At 41.1% G+C, this 19789-nt stretch overlaps 1 protein-coding gene across 1 annotated transcript in view; it reads right to left on the bottom strand.

Moving 5' to 3' along the window:
• LOC138355922 (tripartite motif-containing protein 59-like) overlaps positions 1–19789 on the bottom strand; it is a 66534-nt gene that overhangs the window by 32581 nt on the left and 14164 nt on the right. The window contains exon 2 of the mRNA XM_069311472.1: positions 969–1038. Within this exon, the coding sequence (XP_069167573.1) occupies positions 969–974 (6 nt within the window). The 5' untranslated portion in view covers positions 975–1038. The remainder of the gene's footprint in view (positions 1–968; positions 1039–19789) is intronic.

Below are 19789 nucleotides of genomic sequence, written 5' to 3'. Positions count from 1 at the left end.
AGACGCAACAGGGGCATGACGGCGAGGAAGTGATGTACACCGTGGACCAGGAGCTGAAGCCCGTCTATGCACAGTACGGCCGCTACATGCACATAAGGTGGAAGCACGTGAACATCACCACACTACCCGAGAACATCACCATCACTACACTACTCTTGGTGCCTCATGTTGTTCCATGCGGTGGCGCTTGGCTGGGTGAGACGCTGCTGACGCGACAAATTCTCGCCCAGTAACACCACTAGTACTGGCACCAGGCTCGGTAACACTATGTTCTGATTCCACTTCACTAAAACCAAAAAAAAGAGTCACCTTCCTCTGACTCGTCACCGAGAATATCCTCAGACTCTAAATAAGCACATGAACTGTGTGGTCGTGGGTGAATTGGAGTAGACACTGGGCAAGGTGGTATGGGTGAGCGTATAGGCCTCGCCATGGGAGGCCGTATCTCATTTTCATTGTCCGTGCTATCATCGGTCAATTGTGTGTAGTCTTTATCAATGTCAGAGTCATCAAAATCACTTTCCTCACCATCAGAAAATAATTCACTGGTTATTTGCTCTTGGGTGAGTGATTGTGTGGTGCGCGCCCCAGAAGCATTCGGCCGTGTGCTCAACATGGTGGCTGCTGGGTAACTGATGCCTCCCACGCGATGGTAGCGTGAGCTGGATTTTTTTACAAAATGGCGTCTGTTTACTATAACCCCTAAGCAGCGTATGGGAGTCCCCTCTACCCTGCGGGCCTTTCAAATCTTGCGCGGTACTCCAATGCATCATATGATCTGGAGCGCAAGTTACTGCAAGTCCCTCAACCCATCATATGATGTGTTGTGCACTTAAAGGGTTAATACACAAAGCATCACTAGTTAATGACAACATAATAAATATACTTACCATCACTAGTTAATGACAATATCATGATACACACACACACACACACTGGTAGTACAGTAAGAATAAAATTGTCCTTACCATCATTAATGGGCAGAAGTTGTGTTTGCTATCGTCCTTGGTAGCCGAGCACAGATGGAAGCAGTATTACCTATTAGGCAAAATAAAACAAATTTAAGGTTTCTATGACTAAATTTTTCCCATCAAAACATAGTAAATTTTTAGAAAAATTTAATAATTTTTTTTAGGTATTGTGCTTTGAGCAAAAGTAAGGGGGGCATCCAGCAGTAAGGAGGGCAGCCAGGAGTAAGGAGGGCGGGCAGGAGTAAGGAGGGTGGGCAGGAGTAAGGAGGGTGGGCAGGAGTAAGGAGGGCGGGCAGGAGTAAGGAGGGCGCGCAGGAGTAAGGAGGGTGGGCAGGAGTAAGGAGGGCGGGCAGGAGTAAGGAGGGTGGGCAGGAGTAAGGAGGGTGGGCAGGAGTAAGGAGGGTGGGCAGGAGTAAGGAGGGTGGACAGGAGTATGGAAGGTGTGCAGGAGTAAGGAGGGTGGACAGGAGTATGGAAGGTGGGCAGGAGTAAGGAGGGTGGGCAGGAGTAAAGAGGGTGGGCAGGAGTAAGGAGGGTGGGCAGGAGTAAGGAGGGTGGGCTGGAGTAAAGAGGGTGAGCAGGAGTAAAAAGGGTGGGCAGGAGTATGGAAGGTGGGCAGGAGTAAGGAGGGTGGGCAGGAGTAAGGAAGGTGGGCTGGAGTAAGGAGGGTGGGCAGGAGTAAGGAGGGTGGGCAGGAGTAAGGAGGGTGGGCAGGAATAAGGAGGGTAGGCAGGAGTAAGGAGGGTGGGCAGGAGTAAGGAGGGTGGACAGGAGTAAGGAGGGTGGGCAGGAGTAAGGAGGGTGGGCAGGAGTAAGGAGGGTGGGCAGGAGTAAGGAGGGTGGGCAGGAGTAAGGAGGGTGGGCAGGAGTAAGGAGGGTGGGCAGGAGTAAGGAGGGTGGGCAGGAGTAAAGAGGGTGCGCAGGAGTAAGGAGGGTGGGCAGGAGTAAGGAGGGTGGGCAGGAGTAAGGAGGGTGGGCAGGAGTAAAGAGGGTGAGCAGGAGTAAAGAGGGTGGGCAGGAGTATGGAAGGTGGGCAGGAGTAAGGTGGGTGGGCAGGAGTAAGGAGGGTGGGCTGGAGTAAGGAGGGTGGGCAGGAGTAAGGAGGGTGGGCAGGAATAAGGAGGGTAGGCAGGAGTAAGGAGGGTGGGCAGGAGTAAGGAGGGTGGACAGGAGTATGGAAGGTGGGCAGGAGTAAGGAGGGTGGGCAGGAGTAAAGAGGGTGGGCAGGAGTAAAGAGGGTGGGCAGGAGTAAGGAGGGTGGGCAGGAGTAAGGAGGGTGGGCAGGAGTAAGGAGGGTGGGCAGGAGTAAAGAGGGTGAGCAGGAGTAAAGAGGGTGGGCAGGAGTATGGAAGGTGGGCAGGAGTAAGGAAGGTGGGCAGGAGTAAGGAGGGTGGGCAAGAGTAAGGAGGGTGGGCTGGAGTAAGGAGGGTGGGCTGGAGTAAGGAGGGTGGGCAGGAGTAAGGAGGGTGGGCAGGAGTAAGGAGGGTGGACAGGAGTAAGGAGGGTGGGCAGGAGTAAGGAGGGTGGGCAGGAGTAAAGAGGGTGGGCAGGAGTAAGGAGGGTGGGCAGGAGTAAGGAGGGTGGGCAGGAGTAAGGAGGGTGGGAAGGAGTAAGGAGGGTGGACAGGAGTAAGGAGGGTGGACAGGAGTAAGGAGGGTGGGCAGGAGTAAAGAGGGTGGGCAGGAGTAAAGAGGGTGGGCAGGAGTAAGGAGGGTGGGCAGGAGTAAGGAGGGTGGGCAGGAGTAAGGAGGGTGGACAGGAGTAAGGAAGGTGGGCAGGAGTAAAGAGGGTGGGCAGGAGTAAGGAGGGTGGACAGGAGTAAGGAGGATGGGCAGGAGTAAAGAGGGTGGGCAGGAGTCTAGGTCGAGGGAGGGGGTAGACGTACCGTGCGCGCTCCGTTAAAATCGTGACATTAACAGGGATTCGTAGGACTACTGCCGTGGATTACTGATTACAGACATAACAAAGTGCATAGAGACCCGCTGGAAAATTGAAAATAGTCATTAACAATAGAACTTTGTGTTAAATAGAGAATAAACGGGAGACCATGTGTGAGCCAGTGAACGAGGCTTTGTGTACATGCGTGTATTAGGAAAAAAAAAAATAGTGAACGGTGATTCGTGGAACAGTGATGTGGAACGGGTATCACAACAACATATAAGTTGCAAGTGAATATTATAAATATAGAACACTAGAAATATAGAATAGTGGCAAGAGGCGGCATCAGTGGTTATAAATCGGGTAACTGGAAACTGGTGACATCAACCTGGGACAACAAGAGGTCACCTGTACTGACCGGGGGACCAGCCTCGCTACCTACGCTAAGTACCTGCCATAAAGTTTGAACAAAATAACATACATAATATTACAAATATACGATATACATATAATATTAAACATATAAATATATATACATATATATTGTTACAAATATACAATATACATATAATATTATAAATATATAGATATATACAACAAAACAAGGCAATATGGGGGTAAATAAACAAATTTGTGGCCACTGTAACAACTTCTTAAAGACAAAGGTAACGGGAATTGAATGTTATATCTGTAAGACTAGATTCCATTCAGCTTGTACAGGAGTGAGTAACACTACGGCACTGAGAGCTGGCCACTTGCTCTGGGTGTGTAAAAATGACCTGCCAGCTTGGAATATCCTAAAAAACCTTCTAGATAACATGACGCATGGACGGAAAACATCATTCATTGGAAGCCTACCAGCCATCCAGATGGAGTGGGAAAGGAACAACAATTCTAATATACAAGGGGCGGAGGCTATAGTCAGGGATGAAACTGAGGCTGAAACTCAGGAAGTTGTAAACTCTGACTCAGTAGGCCAGGATGTAGATGACAGTAAACTAGAAAGTGTACCAGACAGCACTGACAGCTCGATAGGTACAGACACCACGACGGTTCTCGATAGAGCAATTCAGAACAGAAGGACAGACTTATGCAAATTTTATGCAAAGGGCATATGCAGACATAGATATGCTGGTAATAAGAAAGGATTAGAATGCAGTTACCAACATCCCAAAAAATGTTTAAATATGCTTAGGAAAGGTGAGTGTCGATTTGGATCAATATGTAGGTTTTTCCATACTGACATGTGCCAAACCTCACTGGAGGACAGAAAATGCTATGACCTTAGCTGCCCACACTTTCACGTGAAAGGCACGGAATGCTACATAAAGAGTGGCAAGCAGGATAATGAATTTGGAGGAAACTCTATAAATTTTTTACCCAGACCGGCAGAGAATTCAAAAGGAGCAGCATGGAGAGTGTATGGAACTGGATGCCAGATCCACTTGCATTCCAGAATTACAGATACAATTACCCACCGAAAGGGAACTACAACTACGACAGAAAACTGCCCTACAACAATCAGTACTGGTCAGAACAAACTCATTATGTCCACGATTAATGGACGTGCCGAAAAAGTCTCCCATTCAAACTATCACTAATAGAGTAACCTCATTCATCTTTGCCAACATACAAGGACTGAAAACAAGAACAAACAACAAAGTACAGTTCATAAATGGCCTCCTCACGGAGTCAAATGCAGTATTTGGAGCTTTCACAGAAACCCATGCAGGGGAATTGTTGGACAGTGAGATCTGGATTCCAGGATATAACCTATACAGGTGTGATAGGAAAATTAGGTCACATGGAGGAGTGGGTTTGTATATTAGGGAAGACCTTGTATGCTCGGAGCTCCTAAACGTTACAAATGAGGTGGTAGAGGTACTGGGATTAAAAATAGAGAAAATAAATTTAGTGATTATACTAATATACAAACCGCCAGATGCAACGGCTGAGGAATTCACAGAACAGATAAGCAAAATAGAGAATAGCCTTGATAATTTGGAGAACCCGATACCTGATATTATCTTCCTAGGTGACTTCAACTTGCCTAGTCTCAGGTGGAAAATAGCAAACAATAATATTATACCAGGAAATCTATCAGGACCTAACCAACCACAGATTAGAGAACTACTTAGATTCTGTGACAAATTTTCACTCAATCAGCAGATATCGGAGCCAACGAGAAATGAAAATATTCTAGATCTGGTCTTTACGAACAATGAAGACATTACGATATCAGATACCCAACCCGTTCTCACACAAGACAGCACATATATGACTTAATGCTTAAAGTCAATATGTTGAATATGAATTAGTAAATATGTGATATATTCCCAGTTACTTTTTTTTCCCAAGGCCCAAACTCTTCCTCACGTACCAACTTGCGTCTCACAGTACCCGTCCGTCAACCTAGATAGCAGAATAGTCGTGATTGGTTCAATTATAAGGAAAATTGTACTTTTCAGGTCCCACATGGGTTGTGAAATTTACCTACTATTGTCCATGCTCTTAGAATATTATAGATCAGCTACTTCCTATTGAAGGTTCGTAGTTTTGTTTTGAGAAATATTAGTTGTTCTTAGTAAATTATAATAAGCACTAAAAATTATTACATAGAATAACAGTCCTTCACCAATCAATATTATATACCATAGTTGGTGCTTTACAAATCTTTAAAGGATGTTTTGTAGGAACGCTAACAGAAAACGATGGTTCATTGGAATGTCTATGGGGTAAACTACTCTAAACAGGATGGTATTGTGTCTACTATACCAACTACAGGATCGGTATATTGTCCACTACCACCTGTTAGGTGAGTAAGGGGTGCAATACCACCCACAGGATGGGTATGAGGGTCACATCCACCCAGAGGATGAGTATGGGGATCACATCCACCCACAGGGAGGGTATGGGGATCACATCCACCCACAGGGAGGGTATGGGGTCCAATACCACCCACAGGATGAGTATGGCATCCACTACAACCCACAGGATGGGTATGGGGCTCCAACCACCCATAGAATGGGTATGGGGCTCCAACCACCCATAAAATGGGTATGGGGTCCAATAACACCCACTGGATGTGTATATGGCGTCCATTGCCGCGCGTCGAGCTCGAAAACCGCAGCATTCATCTCAGAACCATGCCTATTTCACGCAGATTCCTTAATAAACGTAAAAGTTTTATATGTCACAAGAAAGATAGAAATATAAGCTTCATTCTAAATACCTTACCATGGCCATATTTAAATTTAAACCGAAGATACGTGTACTTTTATAATAGCCGAGCTCCGACCCCGGACAGATCGATCGACCGAGCAACTCTCTCTCAGAACAATGTTTATTTCATGTGAATTCGTTAGTAAACATATATTTTTTTTATGTCTCAAGAAAGACAGACATATAAGCTTCACTTTAAACACTTTACTATAGACATATTTAAATTTCTAATGAAGATTATTGTATTTTAAAAATTACGGAGCTCCCACCCCGTACAGACTGAACGACAGAGCAACTCTCTCTCAGATCAATGTTTATTTCACGTAAATTCGTTAATAAACACAAATGTTTTATAAGTCTTAAGCAAGATAGAAATAAGAGCTTCATTTTAAATACATTACAATAGACATATTTATAGCTCAAGTGAAGATACATATGTTTTTATAGTAGCGCTCAGTTGCTTGTCGGGCATGGAGTGCAGACGCCTACGCACTTGCCGATATATTGTATAATTAACAAAGATACGCTAATAAAGCCTAAAATCTTATATGCCTCCAGAAAGACCGATATATGAACATTATTATAATTGCACCAAATGAAATATATCATGTTTGAGAACAAAGATATATAAATTTTAAATTAAGTTTCGACTCTCTCTCGGGTGAGAGAGATGGGGCGACTCTCGCCCCATCTATTGGAGATTCTGTGCACTAAATACCCAAAGCTACTCAAACCCTCTTAGCATTATTTAAGTAATGAAGTAATATGGTATATTTACTCACTATAATGTGGGTGCTGAATGCAGAACATGAGAAAACATATATTTACTCCAAACTAATATAATTTCATTATGAAATAAGTAGCATCAAAGGAAGTCGATGGTCCAAGCAGCAATGTTGTGGAGCGACTTATCCAAGATATATCGTTGTTTGGAAAGTGTTTGTTGGCATATCCAGTTGTCGCACTTCTCTGCTCAAATTATCACAAATTTAAATTATAATGTTAACAAGTAGAATACGTATTTTTAATAAAATCTAACATAACTAGCCAGAAAACATTTAACATTAATTAAAAAATATATGTTTGGAAGTTAAATCGACTTCATAGGACAATGGTTTTGCTATATATACTCGTTATGCGTTGACATGCGTTCGCTACTTAAACTACCATGTACTGTACTTATGTAAAATCTCCCATGTCTCTTCGCTCATCTCACCGAACCCTACAGGCTCTGTGATATATTGTTTAATTAATTGAGATTCACAAATAAAGCTAATAATTGTATATGTTATCAAAAAGGCAGAGCTTAGTTTAGTTCATTTATTATGCACTCCATACCCATCCTATGGACGATAGTGGAGTGTTACAGAGGCACATAATGGGCTCAGGGAATGAGCCCCACAATTCATATAGCCAAGCAAGTTATAATCTTGATAAGCTAGTTACAAAAGTCAATGTACATTGTCACATCAACAATGGGCTCGAGACCGACCACAAGTACAGTTTATAATTTAAGCAACTGATTTATATGGAGGGCTAGTGTCACAATTGATATGTTTATCCTACACATAACCCCCTCTCCCCCATCCAATGGGCAGCGGTGGATAGGTTACAATCAAGTTTTTTTTTTGCGTTTTATTCAGAGATTAGATCTTATTGGGTGAGGAAAGATATTCATATTTTAAAGAAGGTTTCTTGGCTCTCCATTTGTAACAAACTTACACATTGATGGAAAATATACAACCTTTTGAAAATCAATATTAGTTTGATCTAGATATTGTAATTAACGAAAGTATTTATGTCATCAGAAAGGTAGAAATATAGGATACATTTAAAATCCTTTGTCATAAATATAACTGAAGTGAAAACGAAGATATATGCGTTTTGATAGTTACTTGATGGCTTGCTCTGAGAGTGTGAAGCCCTGCACACCAGCCAATAAATTGTATAATTAGTTTCCATATATTTTAATTAATCTTAAAAATCTATATGTCAGAAGAAAGGAAGATGTAGTCGTTAATGTGACAACATTTAAAAATATATATCTCTGAAGTTAAATAAATAATACCACCTTATCGCCGGTGTCCGGACACATGAAAATTACCTAGGTATCAGTATCCAGCCAGGCGGGGATCACAGGCTGCACAATACTGATAAATTATATAATGCACTACTTGTGGTCGATCTCGAACCCATTTATGATTTGACGACTTATAGTGAATTTTGTAACTAGCTCATTAAGATTGTATCTTGCTTAGCTAAATGAATTGTGGGGTTCGGTCCATTCATTTTCTTTCTTTATTATGCACCCCATAATACCCATCCTGTGGGCGGTGGTGTAAAGGATTACAGAGGCACATAATCGGTTCAGGAACTGAACCCTCTAGTTCGTTTAGGTAAGCAAATAACAATCTTTTGACGCTAGTTACAAAATTATTAATGTACACATACTTATGCATACATGTACATATACATACGTATACATATATAAATACACATACATATTTAATCACCCACACAAATACACACATCAGTAATTTTTTGTGTCACAAGTGATTCAACAAGAGGCTCACAACAGTCACTATACAAGGCACTTTACATCTATGAGGAGTCGCACAGTTACTAGTCTAGCTCCACACCCACCCAACTGGGCAGCAGCTTTACAGTCATGTGCTCCACACCCACCCAACTGGGCGGCAGCTTTACAGTTACCTGGTTTTATTCTTCACCTATATCTTTTTCTGGTTAATCCCTATTTACATTATGCAGTTCAGGTTTCGTCGCCATACTATTGTTTTTAGTTTAGTTAATTTATCACATAATGGGTTCAGGGACTGAACACACAATTTATTTATCTAAGCAAGTTACAATCTTGAGGAGCTAGCCACAAAATTCATAACACATCGTCACATCAACAACATGTGTTCGAGATCGACCACAAGTACAGTTTCTAAATTAAGCAAATGCTATATGTGGAGAGCTAGTGTCACAATTGATATGTTTGTCCTGCACATTTCCACAGTAGTTTGCTTGGGTTTGCTTGGGTACATAGACAAGAGACTGAACTTCAGCACCCACATACAACACAAAAAGGGATGCTCTGAGAGAGAGAGAGAGAGGGAGAGTAAAAATATCCACTGAGGTCTGATTAAGTCCTTTTGGGGACCTTAATCATTAGGACGTTCAATGATTAACGCAAAGTGAGGCGTATTCAAATGGTATATTGACAACATTCAGCATATCTCATACTGACCTAGTAGTACTTGGTGCACAAATACCTTTTCCAAAGGAATCACAAAACACAATTAAACACAACTGTACCGTACAGTGTTATATATTTATTTCAGTTTGAACAATTTTTAACATTAAAGGATAAATCCTTTAATTGGTTGAAATTGGTTTTAATATTCGAAATCTAATTTGTTGATGTTAAATAATATAAGGTTCAAATTTATTAAGATACATACTTTAAAAACTATTTCTATTTGAAATTTAATTAACATAAAAAGAGTACAGAATATAACAAATACCGACTATATAAAAGACCTGACACTTGCAGCACTTAATTATGCTATTGTAACACATTGAAAGTAATAACATTATTTGATTCAGCAAAGCATTTGGTAAGGTTATAATAATAATGATAATAATAATAATAATAATGTATTAATTAAGTATTTTAAATTATAATTTACAACTTGCTAGCGCACAAGAAACAAATCCACGAATCATCATTACATTCTGTAACACCTACACATGATCCATGGTGCCAAATATTGCAACGTTCACAGCATACCATCAGCTTCAAATCATTTAGCTTTCTGCAAATGCAGTACACTTCTATCGAACATGACCGGATGATTCGTTTTCTTCTCAGTGTCTGAGCTGCAGGGAATGAGATGAGACACTTACCTTTAAAGTTCTCTTGAAGATGTTGTCTCATTCTGCATATCATACGAGGTTCACCGGATCTACACCACTTGCAAGTGATGCAGCAAACGCCACAGCATATACCCCACTCATACTTGAGTCCTTGTGTCTGCTGACATTCATTATATTGCATATCAGCTTATCATCCTGGCAATTAGCAAGAGCATACAAGATAACTTCAGTAGATTTGGATGGTAATTTATGCCTGGTGTCGTATATGTTAATTTGTCCAGTTACTCCAATGTTGGAAACGGTGACCCAGTGACAACCATCAACTTGGATAATTTGAATAAATTCACCAATTGTAACTGGCCAGGAGAGGTCCCGCTACCACGCTGGGTCATGAAGGCCTTCTAGGCTTGGCACAGTTTGTTTGATGAGGTCACATGCAGATTTTATATGAAGGTCAGAGAGCTGTACATTTGTTCCAATGTTCATTATCTCGTCATTTGTTAAATAATTTAACATTGTCGAATGTGAAGCACTGTTATCACTCTCCTTATTGTTGCATTGGTGTGAGGAGTGGCAGTGATTGGTTCAGTTTATTTTTTTTTTTAAATAGGGACATAAATTTGTACTGCAGATACCAGTACAGTTGCACCGTTTCTTTATATATTTTATACTTGGGTTAGCAAGGCGAGACGCTTCTCTTAACGTGATACTGTTGGTATCAAATAGAAATAGTTTTTAAAGTATGTATCTTAATAAATTTGAACCTTATATTATCAACATCAACATATTATATTATTTAACATCAACAAATTAGATTTCGAATGTTAAAACCAATTTCAACCAATTAAAGGATTTATCCTTTTTAAAGGATTTAATTAAAGGATTTGACACAAAAATCAGTATGAAAATTACCTCGGCTGAGGATATTGAAAAACTTCAAGCTGATATTAATAAAGTTTTCGACTGGGCATCAGAAAATAACATGATGTTTAACAGTGATAAATTCCAGGTACTCAGTTACGGTAAAAATGAGGACCTTAAACATAATACAGAGTACAAAATACAATCAAATGTACCCATAGTAGGAAAACAGCATGTAAAGGATTTGGGAATAATAATGTCTGACGACCTAACGTTTAAGGAGCATAACCAAGCAAATATTGCGACAGCCAGAAAAATGATAGGATAGATTACGAGAACTTTCAAATCCAGGGATCCCATCACAATGGTTGTACTCTTCAAGTCACTTGTGTTGTCCCGTCTTGAGTACTGCTCAGTACTCACTCAGTACTCACATTCTGACACATGAGCAACAAGATTGTCTCGTTGATCGATGAGCACAGCCAGCCTCTTCCGCTTGAACACTCCACCGGGGAGGATAGAACTGCCAATGCTTATAGTGGCTAATATGGCCAGATGATCAGACGCCATATCTGGCACTATTGACGAGGCGCACACGGTGTGGGAGACGTTGAAACCGAGACATAGATCAGGAATACCTCCGTAGATATGCGTCGGTTCAAGGTCACCCACAATCTGTGCATCATCGTGACTACCTAATAGTGACACCAGTTGGTTGCCGTTACGATTACTGAACTGCGAATTACCAATATTCCTATGTCTAGCGTTATAATCACCTTTAATGATGGTAGGCTCAGTCTGAATACAGATAGGAAGGTCAGCATAATTAAAGTTACAAGGAGTCGATTATTTAGTACATAGTTGTTTTTCTCTTAAACTGAATGATAGAGGGGGAGTCTTTAACGTGATTGGGAATACATACATACATACATACATGCATGCGTACATCCATACATACATGCATGCGTACATCCATACATACATGCATGCGTACATCCATACATACATGCATGCGTACATCCATTCATACATACATACATGCATGCATGCATGCATGCATGCATGCATGCATGCATGCATGCATACATACATACATACATACATGCGTATATAAATACATGCGTATATAAATACATGCATACATACATACATGCATGCGTACATACATCCATACATACATACATACATACATACATACATGCATGCATGCGTACATACATACATACATCCATCCATCTATCCATTCATACATGCATACATACATACATGCATGCATGCATACATGCATGCATGCATGCGTACATACATACATCCATCCATCTATCCATTCATACTTGCATACATACATACATACATACATACATACATACATACATACATACACGTCCAGCCAGCATATAGCTATTTCGGGACAAAATCCAATACAGTTTATATTGGTGAGACGCCACTGTGATGAGGAGTTGAAATATCACAGGAACTGTAGGTTAATGTGTGACATAAGTGAGGTTAGATGAGGCATCTACAAGCATCAGCTGGAGGCTGATGGAGTGTTGTGGAGGCTGGTGGTACTATGTCCAGATGTTGGAGGGTGGATTTGACTCTCCCACCCTCCCTCCCCCTCCCCCCCCCCCCCCACACATTGACCGCAGTACGTCTAAGGTTACTTTCCACTCTCGCTTACCAAGGGTATAACCCCCGCCCCTCCCAACACACACACATGCATCAGATTCTTAACTTACAATATTTATGATTTACCAATTTATGTTACTACACTGACTGTCAATTTCACAATATTGTATAAACTTTGATGAATCGCTCGTCTATGGGTCATCCAATAATGTTAGCAGACTTCTAGATGTTACCACTGCTAGGTTTAGGCTCAGCTACAAGTACCTCTGGAAGTTTGTAACATCTGATGATCTAGATTTGACTAAATGTAAACTATGTCAGCAGAACTATTCGCATACTTTGCGTCATTATATAATGGAATGTGAAAAATCGCGGAATTTAAAGATAACAACATCAATAGTGTCCATGAAATGTGTAAGTACTTCATTCATAATGATGTGCTGCTCGAAATCTTAGCGAAGTATCCAAAATTTGCTTACTGTAGGTAATGCATACACATGACTGTAAAGCTGCCGCCCAGTTGGGTGGGTGTGGAGCACATGACTGTAAAGCTGCCGCCCAGTTGGGTGGGTGTGGAGCACATGACTGTAAAGCTGCCTCCCAGTTGGGAGAGTGTGGAGCACATGACTGTAAAGCTGCCGCCCAGTTGGGTGGGTGTGGAACACATGACTGTAAAGCTGCCGCCCAGTTGGGTGGGTGTGGAGCACATGACTGTAAAGCTGCCGCCCAGTTGGGTGGGTGTGCAGCACATGACTGTAAAGCTGCCGCCCAGTTGGGTGGGTGTGGAGCACATGACTGTAAAGCTGCCGCCCAGTTGGGTGGGTGTGGAGCACATGACTGTAAAGCTGCCGCCCAGTTGGGTGGGTGTGGAGCACATGACTGTAAAGCTGCCGCCCAGTTGGGTGGGTGTGCAGCAAGACTAGTAACTGTGTGACTCACCATAGATGTAAAGTGCCTTGTATAGTGACTGTTGTGAGCCTCTTGTTGAATCACTTGTGACACAAAAGATTACTGATGTGTGTATTTGTGGTGGTGATTAAATATGTATGTGTATGTATATATGTATACGTATGAATATGTACATGTATGCATAAGTATGTGTACATTAATAATTTTGTAACTAGCGTCAAAAGATTGTTATTTGCTTAGCTAAACGAACTAGAGGGTTCAGTTCCTGAACCGATTATGTGCCTCTGTAATCCTTTACACCACCGCCCACGGGATGTGTATTATGGGGTGCATAATAAAGAAAGAAAATGAATGAACCGAACCCCACAATTCATTTAGCTAAGCAAGTTACAATCTTGAGCTAGTTACAAAATTCACTATAAGTCGTCACATCATAAATGGGTTCGAGATCGACCACAAGTAGTGCATTACATAAATTTATCAGTATTGTGCAGCCTGTGATCCCCGCCTGGCTGGATACTGATACCTAGGTAATTTTCATGTGTCCGGACACCGGCAATAAGGTGGTATTATTTATTTAACTTAAGATATATATATTTTTAAATGTTGTCACATTAACGGCTACATCTTCCTTTCTTCTGACATATAGATTTTTAAGATTAATTAAAATATATGGAAACTAATTATACAATTTATTGGCTGGTGTGCAGGGCTTCACACTCTCAGAGCAAGCCATCAAGTAACTATCAAAACGCATATATCTTCGTTTTCACTTCAGTTATATTTATGACAAAGGATTTTAAATGTAGCCTATATTTCTACCTTTCAGATGACATAAATACTTTCGTTAATTACAATATCTAGATCAAACTAACATTGATTTTCAAAAGGTTGTATATTTTCCATCAATGGAGAGCATCAGCCAAGAAGCCTTCTTTAAAATATGAATATCTTTCCTCACCCAATAAGATCTAATCTCTGAATAAAACGCAAAAAACGACTTGATTGTAACCTATCCACCGCTGCCCATTGGATGGGGGAGAGGGGGTTATGTGTAGGATAAACATATCAATTGTGACACTAGCCCTCCATATATGTCAGTTGCTTAAATTATAAACTGTACTTGTGGTCGGACTCGAGCCCATTGTTGATGTGATAATGTGCATTGACTTTTGTAACTAGCTTATCAAGATTATAACTTGCTTGGCTATATGAATTGTGGGGCTCATTCCCTGAGCCCATTATGTGCCTCTGTAACACTCCACTATCGTCCATAGGATGGGTATGGAGTGCATAATAAATGAACTAAACTAAGCTCTGCCTTTTTGATAACATATACAATTATTAGCTTTATTTGTGAATCTCAATTAATTAAACAATATATCACAGAGCCTGTAGGGTTCGGTGAGATGAGCGAAGAGACATGGGAGATTTTACATAAGTACAGTACATGGTAGTTTAAGTAGCGAACGCATGTCAACGAATAACGAGTATATATAACAAGTAAGTAAGTAATTATCAAAAGAAGGCACCAAACCGGGAAGGCTATGATATATATAACAAAACCATTGTCCTATGAAGTCGATTTAACTTCCAAACATATATTTTTTAATTAATGTTAAATGTTTTCTGGCTAGTTATGTTAGATTTTATTAAAAATACGTATTCTACTTGTTAACATTATAATTTAAATTTGTGATAATTTGAGCAGAGAAGTGCGACAACTGGATATGCCAACAAACACTTTCCAAACAACGATATATCTTGGATAAGTCGCTCCACAACATTGCTGCTTGGACCATCGACTTCCTTTGATGCTACTTATTTCATAATGAAATTATATTAGTTTGGAGTAAATATATGTTTTCTCATGTTCTGCATTCAGCACCCACATTATAGTGAGTAAATATACCATATTACTTCATTACTTAAATAATGCTAAGAGGGTTTGAGTAGCTTTGGGTATTTAGTGCACAGAATCTCCAATAGATGGGGCGAGAGTCGCCCCATCTCTCTCACCCGAGAGAGAGTCGAAACTTAATTTAAAATTGATATATCTTTGTTCTCGAACATGATATATTTCATTTGGTGCAATTATAATAATGTTCATATATCGGTCTTTCTGGAGGCATATAAGATTTTAGGCTTTATTAGCGTATCTTTGTTAATTATACAATATATCGGCAAGTGCGTAGGCGTCTGCACTCCATGCCCGACAAGCTACTGAGCGCTACTATAAAAACATATGTATCTTCACTTGAGCTATAAATATGTTACTTGTAATGTATTTAAAATGAAGCTCTTATTTCTATCTTGCTTAAGACTTATAAAACATTTGTGTTTATTAACGAATTTACGTGAAATAAACATTGATCTGAGAGAGAGTTGCTCTGTCGTTCAGTCTGTATGGGGTGGGAGCTCCGTAATTTTTAAAATACAATAATCTTCATTAGAAATTTAAATATGTCTATAGTAAAGTGTTTAAAGTGAAGCTTATATGTCTGTCTTTCTCGAGACATATAAAACATATGTTTACTAACGAATTCACGTGAAATAAACATTGTTCTGAGAGAGAGTTGCTCGGTCGATCGATCTGTCCGGGGTCGGAGCTCGGCTATTATAAAAGTACACGTATCTTCGGTTTAAATTTAAATATGCCCATGGTAAGGTATTTAGAATGAAGCTTATATTTCTATCTTTCTTGTGACATATAAAACTTTTACGTTTATTAAGGAATCTGCGTGAAATAGGCATGGTTCTGAGATGAATGCTGCGGTTTTCGAGCTCGACGCGCGGCAATGGACGCCATATACACATCCAGTGGGTGTTATTGGACCCCATACCCATTTTATGGGTGGTTGGAGCCCCATACCCATTCTATGGGTGGTTGGAGCCCCATACCCATCCTGTGGGTTGTAGTGGACGCCATACTCATCCTGTGGGTGGTATTGGACCCCATACCCTTCCTGTGGGTGGATGTGATCCCCATACTCATCCTCTGGGTGGATGTGACCCTCATACCCATCCTGTGGGTGGTATTGCACCCCTTACTCACCTAACAGGTGGTAGTGGACAATATACCGATCCTGTAGTTGGTATAGTAGACACAATACCATCCTGTTTAGAGTAGTTTACCCCATAGACATTCCAATGAACCATCGTTTTCTGTTAGCGTTCCTACAAAACATCCTTTAAAGATTTGTAAAGCACCAACTATGGTATATAATATTGATTGGTGAAGGACTGTTATTCTATGTAATAATTTTTAGTGCTTATTATAATTTACTAAGAACAACTAATATTTCTCAAAACAAAACTACGAACCTTCAATAGGAAGTAGCTGATCTATAATATTCTAAGAGCATGGACAATAGTAGGTAAATTTCACAACCCATGTGGGACCTGAAAAGTACAATTTTCCTTATAATTGAACCAATCACGACTATTCTGCTATCTAGGTTGACGGACGGGTACTGTGAGACGCAAGTTGGTACGTGAGGAAGAGTTTGGGCCTTGGAAAAAAAAGTAACTGGGAATATATCACATATTTACTAATTCATATTCAACATATTGACTTTAAGCATTAAGTCATATATGTGCTGTCTTGTGTGAGAACGGGTTGCAACTACCACATACTCAGATCACAAACTCATTGAAGTGCAAACGACCATCAATACTCAGAATAGACCTAAAACGTTGATAAAGCGAGAGGGGCTATTCAGTAAATTCAATTTTAATAATAAAAGGATAGACTGGGAGATAATAAACAGGGAACTTACAAACATTCCATGGGGAACTGTTCTAAATAATAGAAGTCCTACAGAAGGAATAGAAAAACTGACTTCAGAAGCGTATCAAGTCTGTCTGAAACATGTTCCTTTGAGGAAAGCCAGAAAGAGATCTAACGTAGAAAGAGAACGCAGACGACACTATAAACGCAGGAAAAAATAACGGAACTGCTTATGCAGACACGAATTTCCCGTCAAAGAAGGACTAATTTAAATAGGGAGATTGAAGAAATCGAGAGGAAATTGAAACACTCATATGAAACTGAAGAAAGGCAGTTAGAACAGAAACCAATTCAGGAAATAAAGAAAAATCCAAAATATTTCTTCTCATATGCGAAATCAAAAGCAAAAACCACTGCCAGTATTGGACCTATTCGTACAAGTGAAGGTTCATACACGGAGGATGACAAAGAAATTAGTGAAATCCTAAAAAAGCAGTATGAGGACATGTTTAGCACTCCAATAAACAACATGAAGGTGGAAGATCCAGACAATTTCTTTATGCGGGATATTCAAACCCCTGTAAATATAACTGATATAAACACGAGCGCACTAAATTTTGAAAAAGAAATTGAAAACATGCCCATGCACTCGGCCCCAGGTCCAGACTCATGGAATTCAATATTTATAAAGAAATGCAAAGTGCCGGTAGCACAGGCACTCAGTATAGTGTGGAGGAAGAGCTTGGACACGGGGGAGATACCAGATGCACTTAAAGTAGCAGACATAGCCCCTCTACACAAGGGAGGGAGCAAAGCATTGGCAAAAAATTATAGACCAGTTGCACTAACATCGCACATCATAAAAGTATTTGAGAGAGTGATTAGGAGTCAGGTCACCAATTTCATGGAGAACAATGACCTTCACAACCCAGGCCAACATGGATTTCGAGCGGGAAGATCGTGCTTCTCACAGCTACTTGAGCACTACGACAAAGTCACTGAGGCATTAGAAGAGAAACAGAATGCTGATGTGATATACACGGACTTCGCAAAGGCTTTCGATAAATGTGACCATGGCGTGATAGCACACAAAATGAAGTCAATGGGAATAACCGGTAAAGTAGGACGCTGGATACTCAGTTTTCTGTCAAACAGGACTCAGCGAGTAACTGTCAACCATATAAAATCAAGTCCAAGTGCAGTGAAAAGCTCTGTACCTCAGGGTACAGTCCTTGCACCGCTGCTTTTCCTTATTCTCATATCAGATATAGACAAAAATACAAGTCACAGCTTCGTATCATCCTTTGCAGATGACACAAAAATCAGTATGAAAATTACCTCGGCTGAGGACATTGAAAAACTTCAAGCTGATATTAATAAAGTTTTCGACTGGGCATCAGAAAATAACATGATGTTTAACAGTGATAAATTCCAGGTACTCAGGTACGGTAAAAATGAGGACCTTAAACATAATACAGAGTACAAAACACAATCAAATGTACCCATAGTAGGAAAACAGCATGTAAAGGATTTGGGAATAATAATGTCTGACGACCTAACGTTTAAGGAGCATAACCAAGCGAATATTGCGACAGCCAGAAAAATGATAGGATGGATTACGAGAACTTTCAAATCCAGGGATCCCATCACAATGGTTGTACTCTTCAAGTCACTTGTGTTGTCCCGTCTTGAGTACTGCTCAGTACTCACTTCCCCCTTCAGAGCAGGAGAGATTGCTGAAATAGAGGGAATACAGAGAACATATACGGCACGCATAGACGCAATAAAGCACCTAAATTATTGGGATCGTCTCAAAGCCCTCCAAATGTACTCACTAGAAAGAAGACGAGAGAGATATCAAATAATATACATCTGGAAGATACTGGAGGGCCAAGTACCAAATCTACACAGTAAAATAACAACGTACTGGAGTGAACGACATGGAAGAAAATGTAGAATAGAACCAATGAAGAGCAGAGGTGCCATAGGCACAATCAGAGAACACTGTATAAACATCATAGGTCCGCGGTTGTTCAACGTCCTCCCAGCAAGCATAAGAAATATTGCCGGAACAACCGTGGACATTTTCAAGAGGAAACTAGATTTATTCCTCCAAGGAGTGCCAGACCAACCGGGCTGTGGTGGGTATGTGGGCCTGCGGGCCGCTCCAAGCAACAGCCTGGTGGACCAAACTCTCACAAGTCGAGCCTGGCCTCGGGCCGGACTTGGGCAGTAGAAGAACTCCCAGAACCCCATCAACCAGGTAACCAGGAGTAAGGAGGGTGGGCAGGAGTAAGGAGGGTGGACAGGAGTATGGAAGGTGGGCAGGAGTAAGGAGGGTGGGCAGGAGTAAAGAGGGTGAGCAGGAGTAAAGAGGGTGGGCAGGAGTATGGAAGGTGGGCAGGAGTAAGGAAGGTGGGCAGGAGTAAGGAGGGTGGGCAGGAGTAAGGAGGGTGGGCAGGAGTAAGGAGGGTGGGCTGGAGTAAGGAGGGTGGGCTGGAGTAAGGAGGGTGGGCTGGAGTAAGGAGGGTGGGCAGGAGTAAGGAGGGTGGGCAGGAGTAAGGAGGGTGGGCTGGAGTAAGGAGGGTGGGCAGGAGTAAGGAGGGTGGGCAGGAGTAAGGAGGCTTGCCATGAGTAAGGAGGTTGAGCAGGAGTAAGGTGGGTGGGCAGGAGTAAGGAGGGTAGGCAGGAGTAAGGTGGGTGGGCA

The sequence above is a fragment of the Procambarus clarkii genome, chromosome 69, assembly GCF_040958095.1.
Source record: "Procambarus clarkii isolate CNS0578487 chromosome 69, FALCON_Pclarkii_2.0, whole genome shotgun sequence".
NCBI classification, from domain to species: Eukaryota; Metazoa; Arthropoda; class Malacostraca; order Decapoda; family Cambaridae; genus Procambarus; species Procambarus clarkii.
The sequence above is the reverse complement of the archived record's forward strand: the minus strand, read 5'-3'. Positions and strand labels throughout refer to the sequence as shown.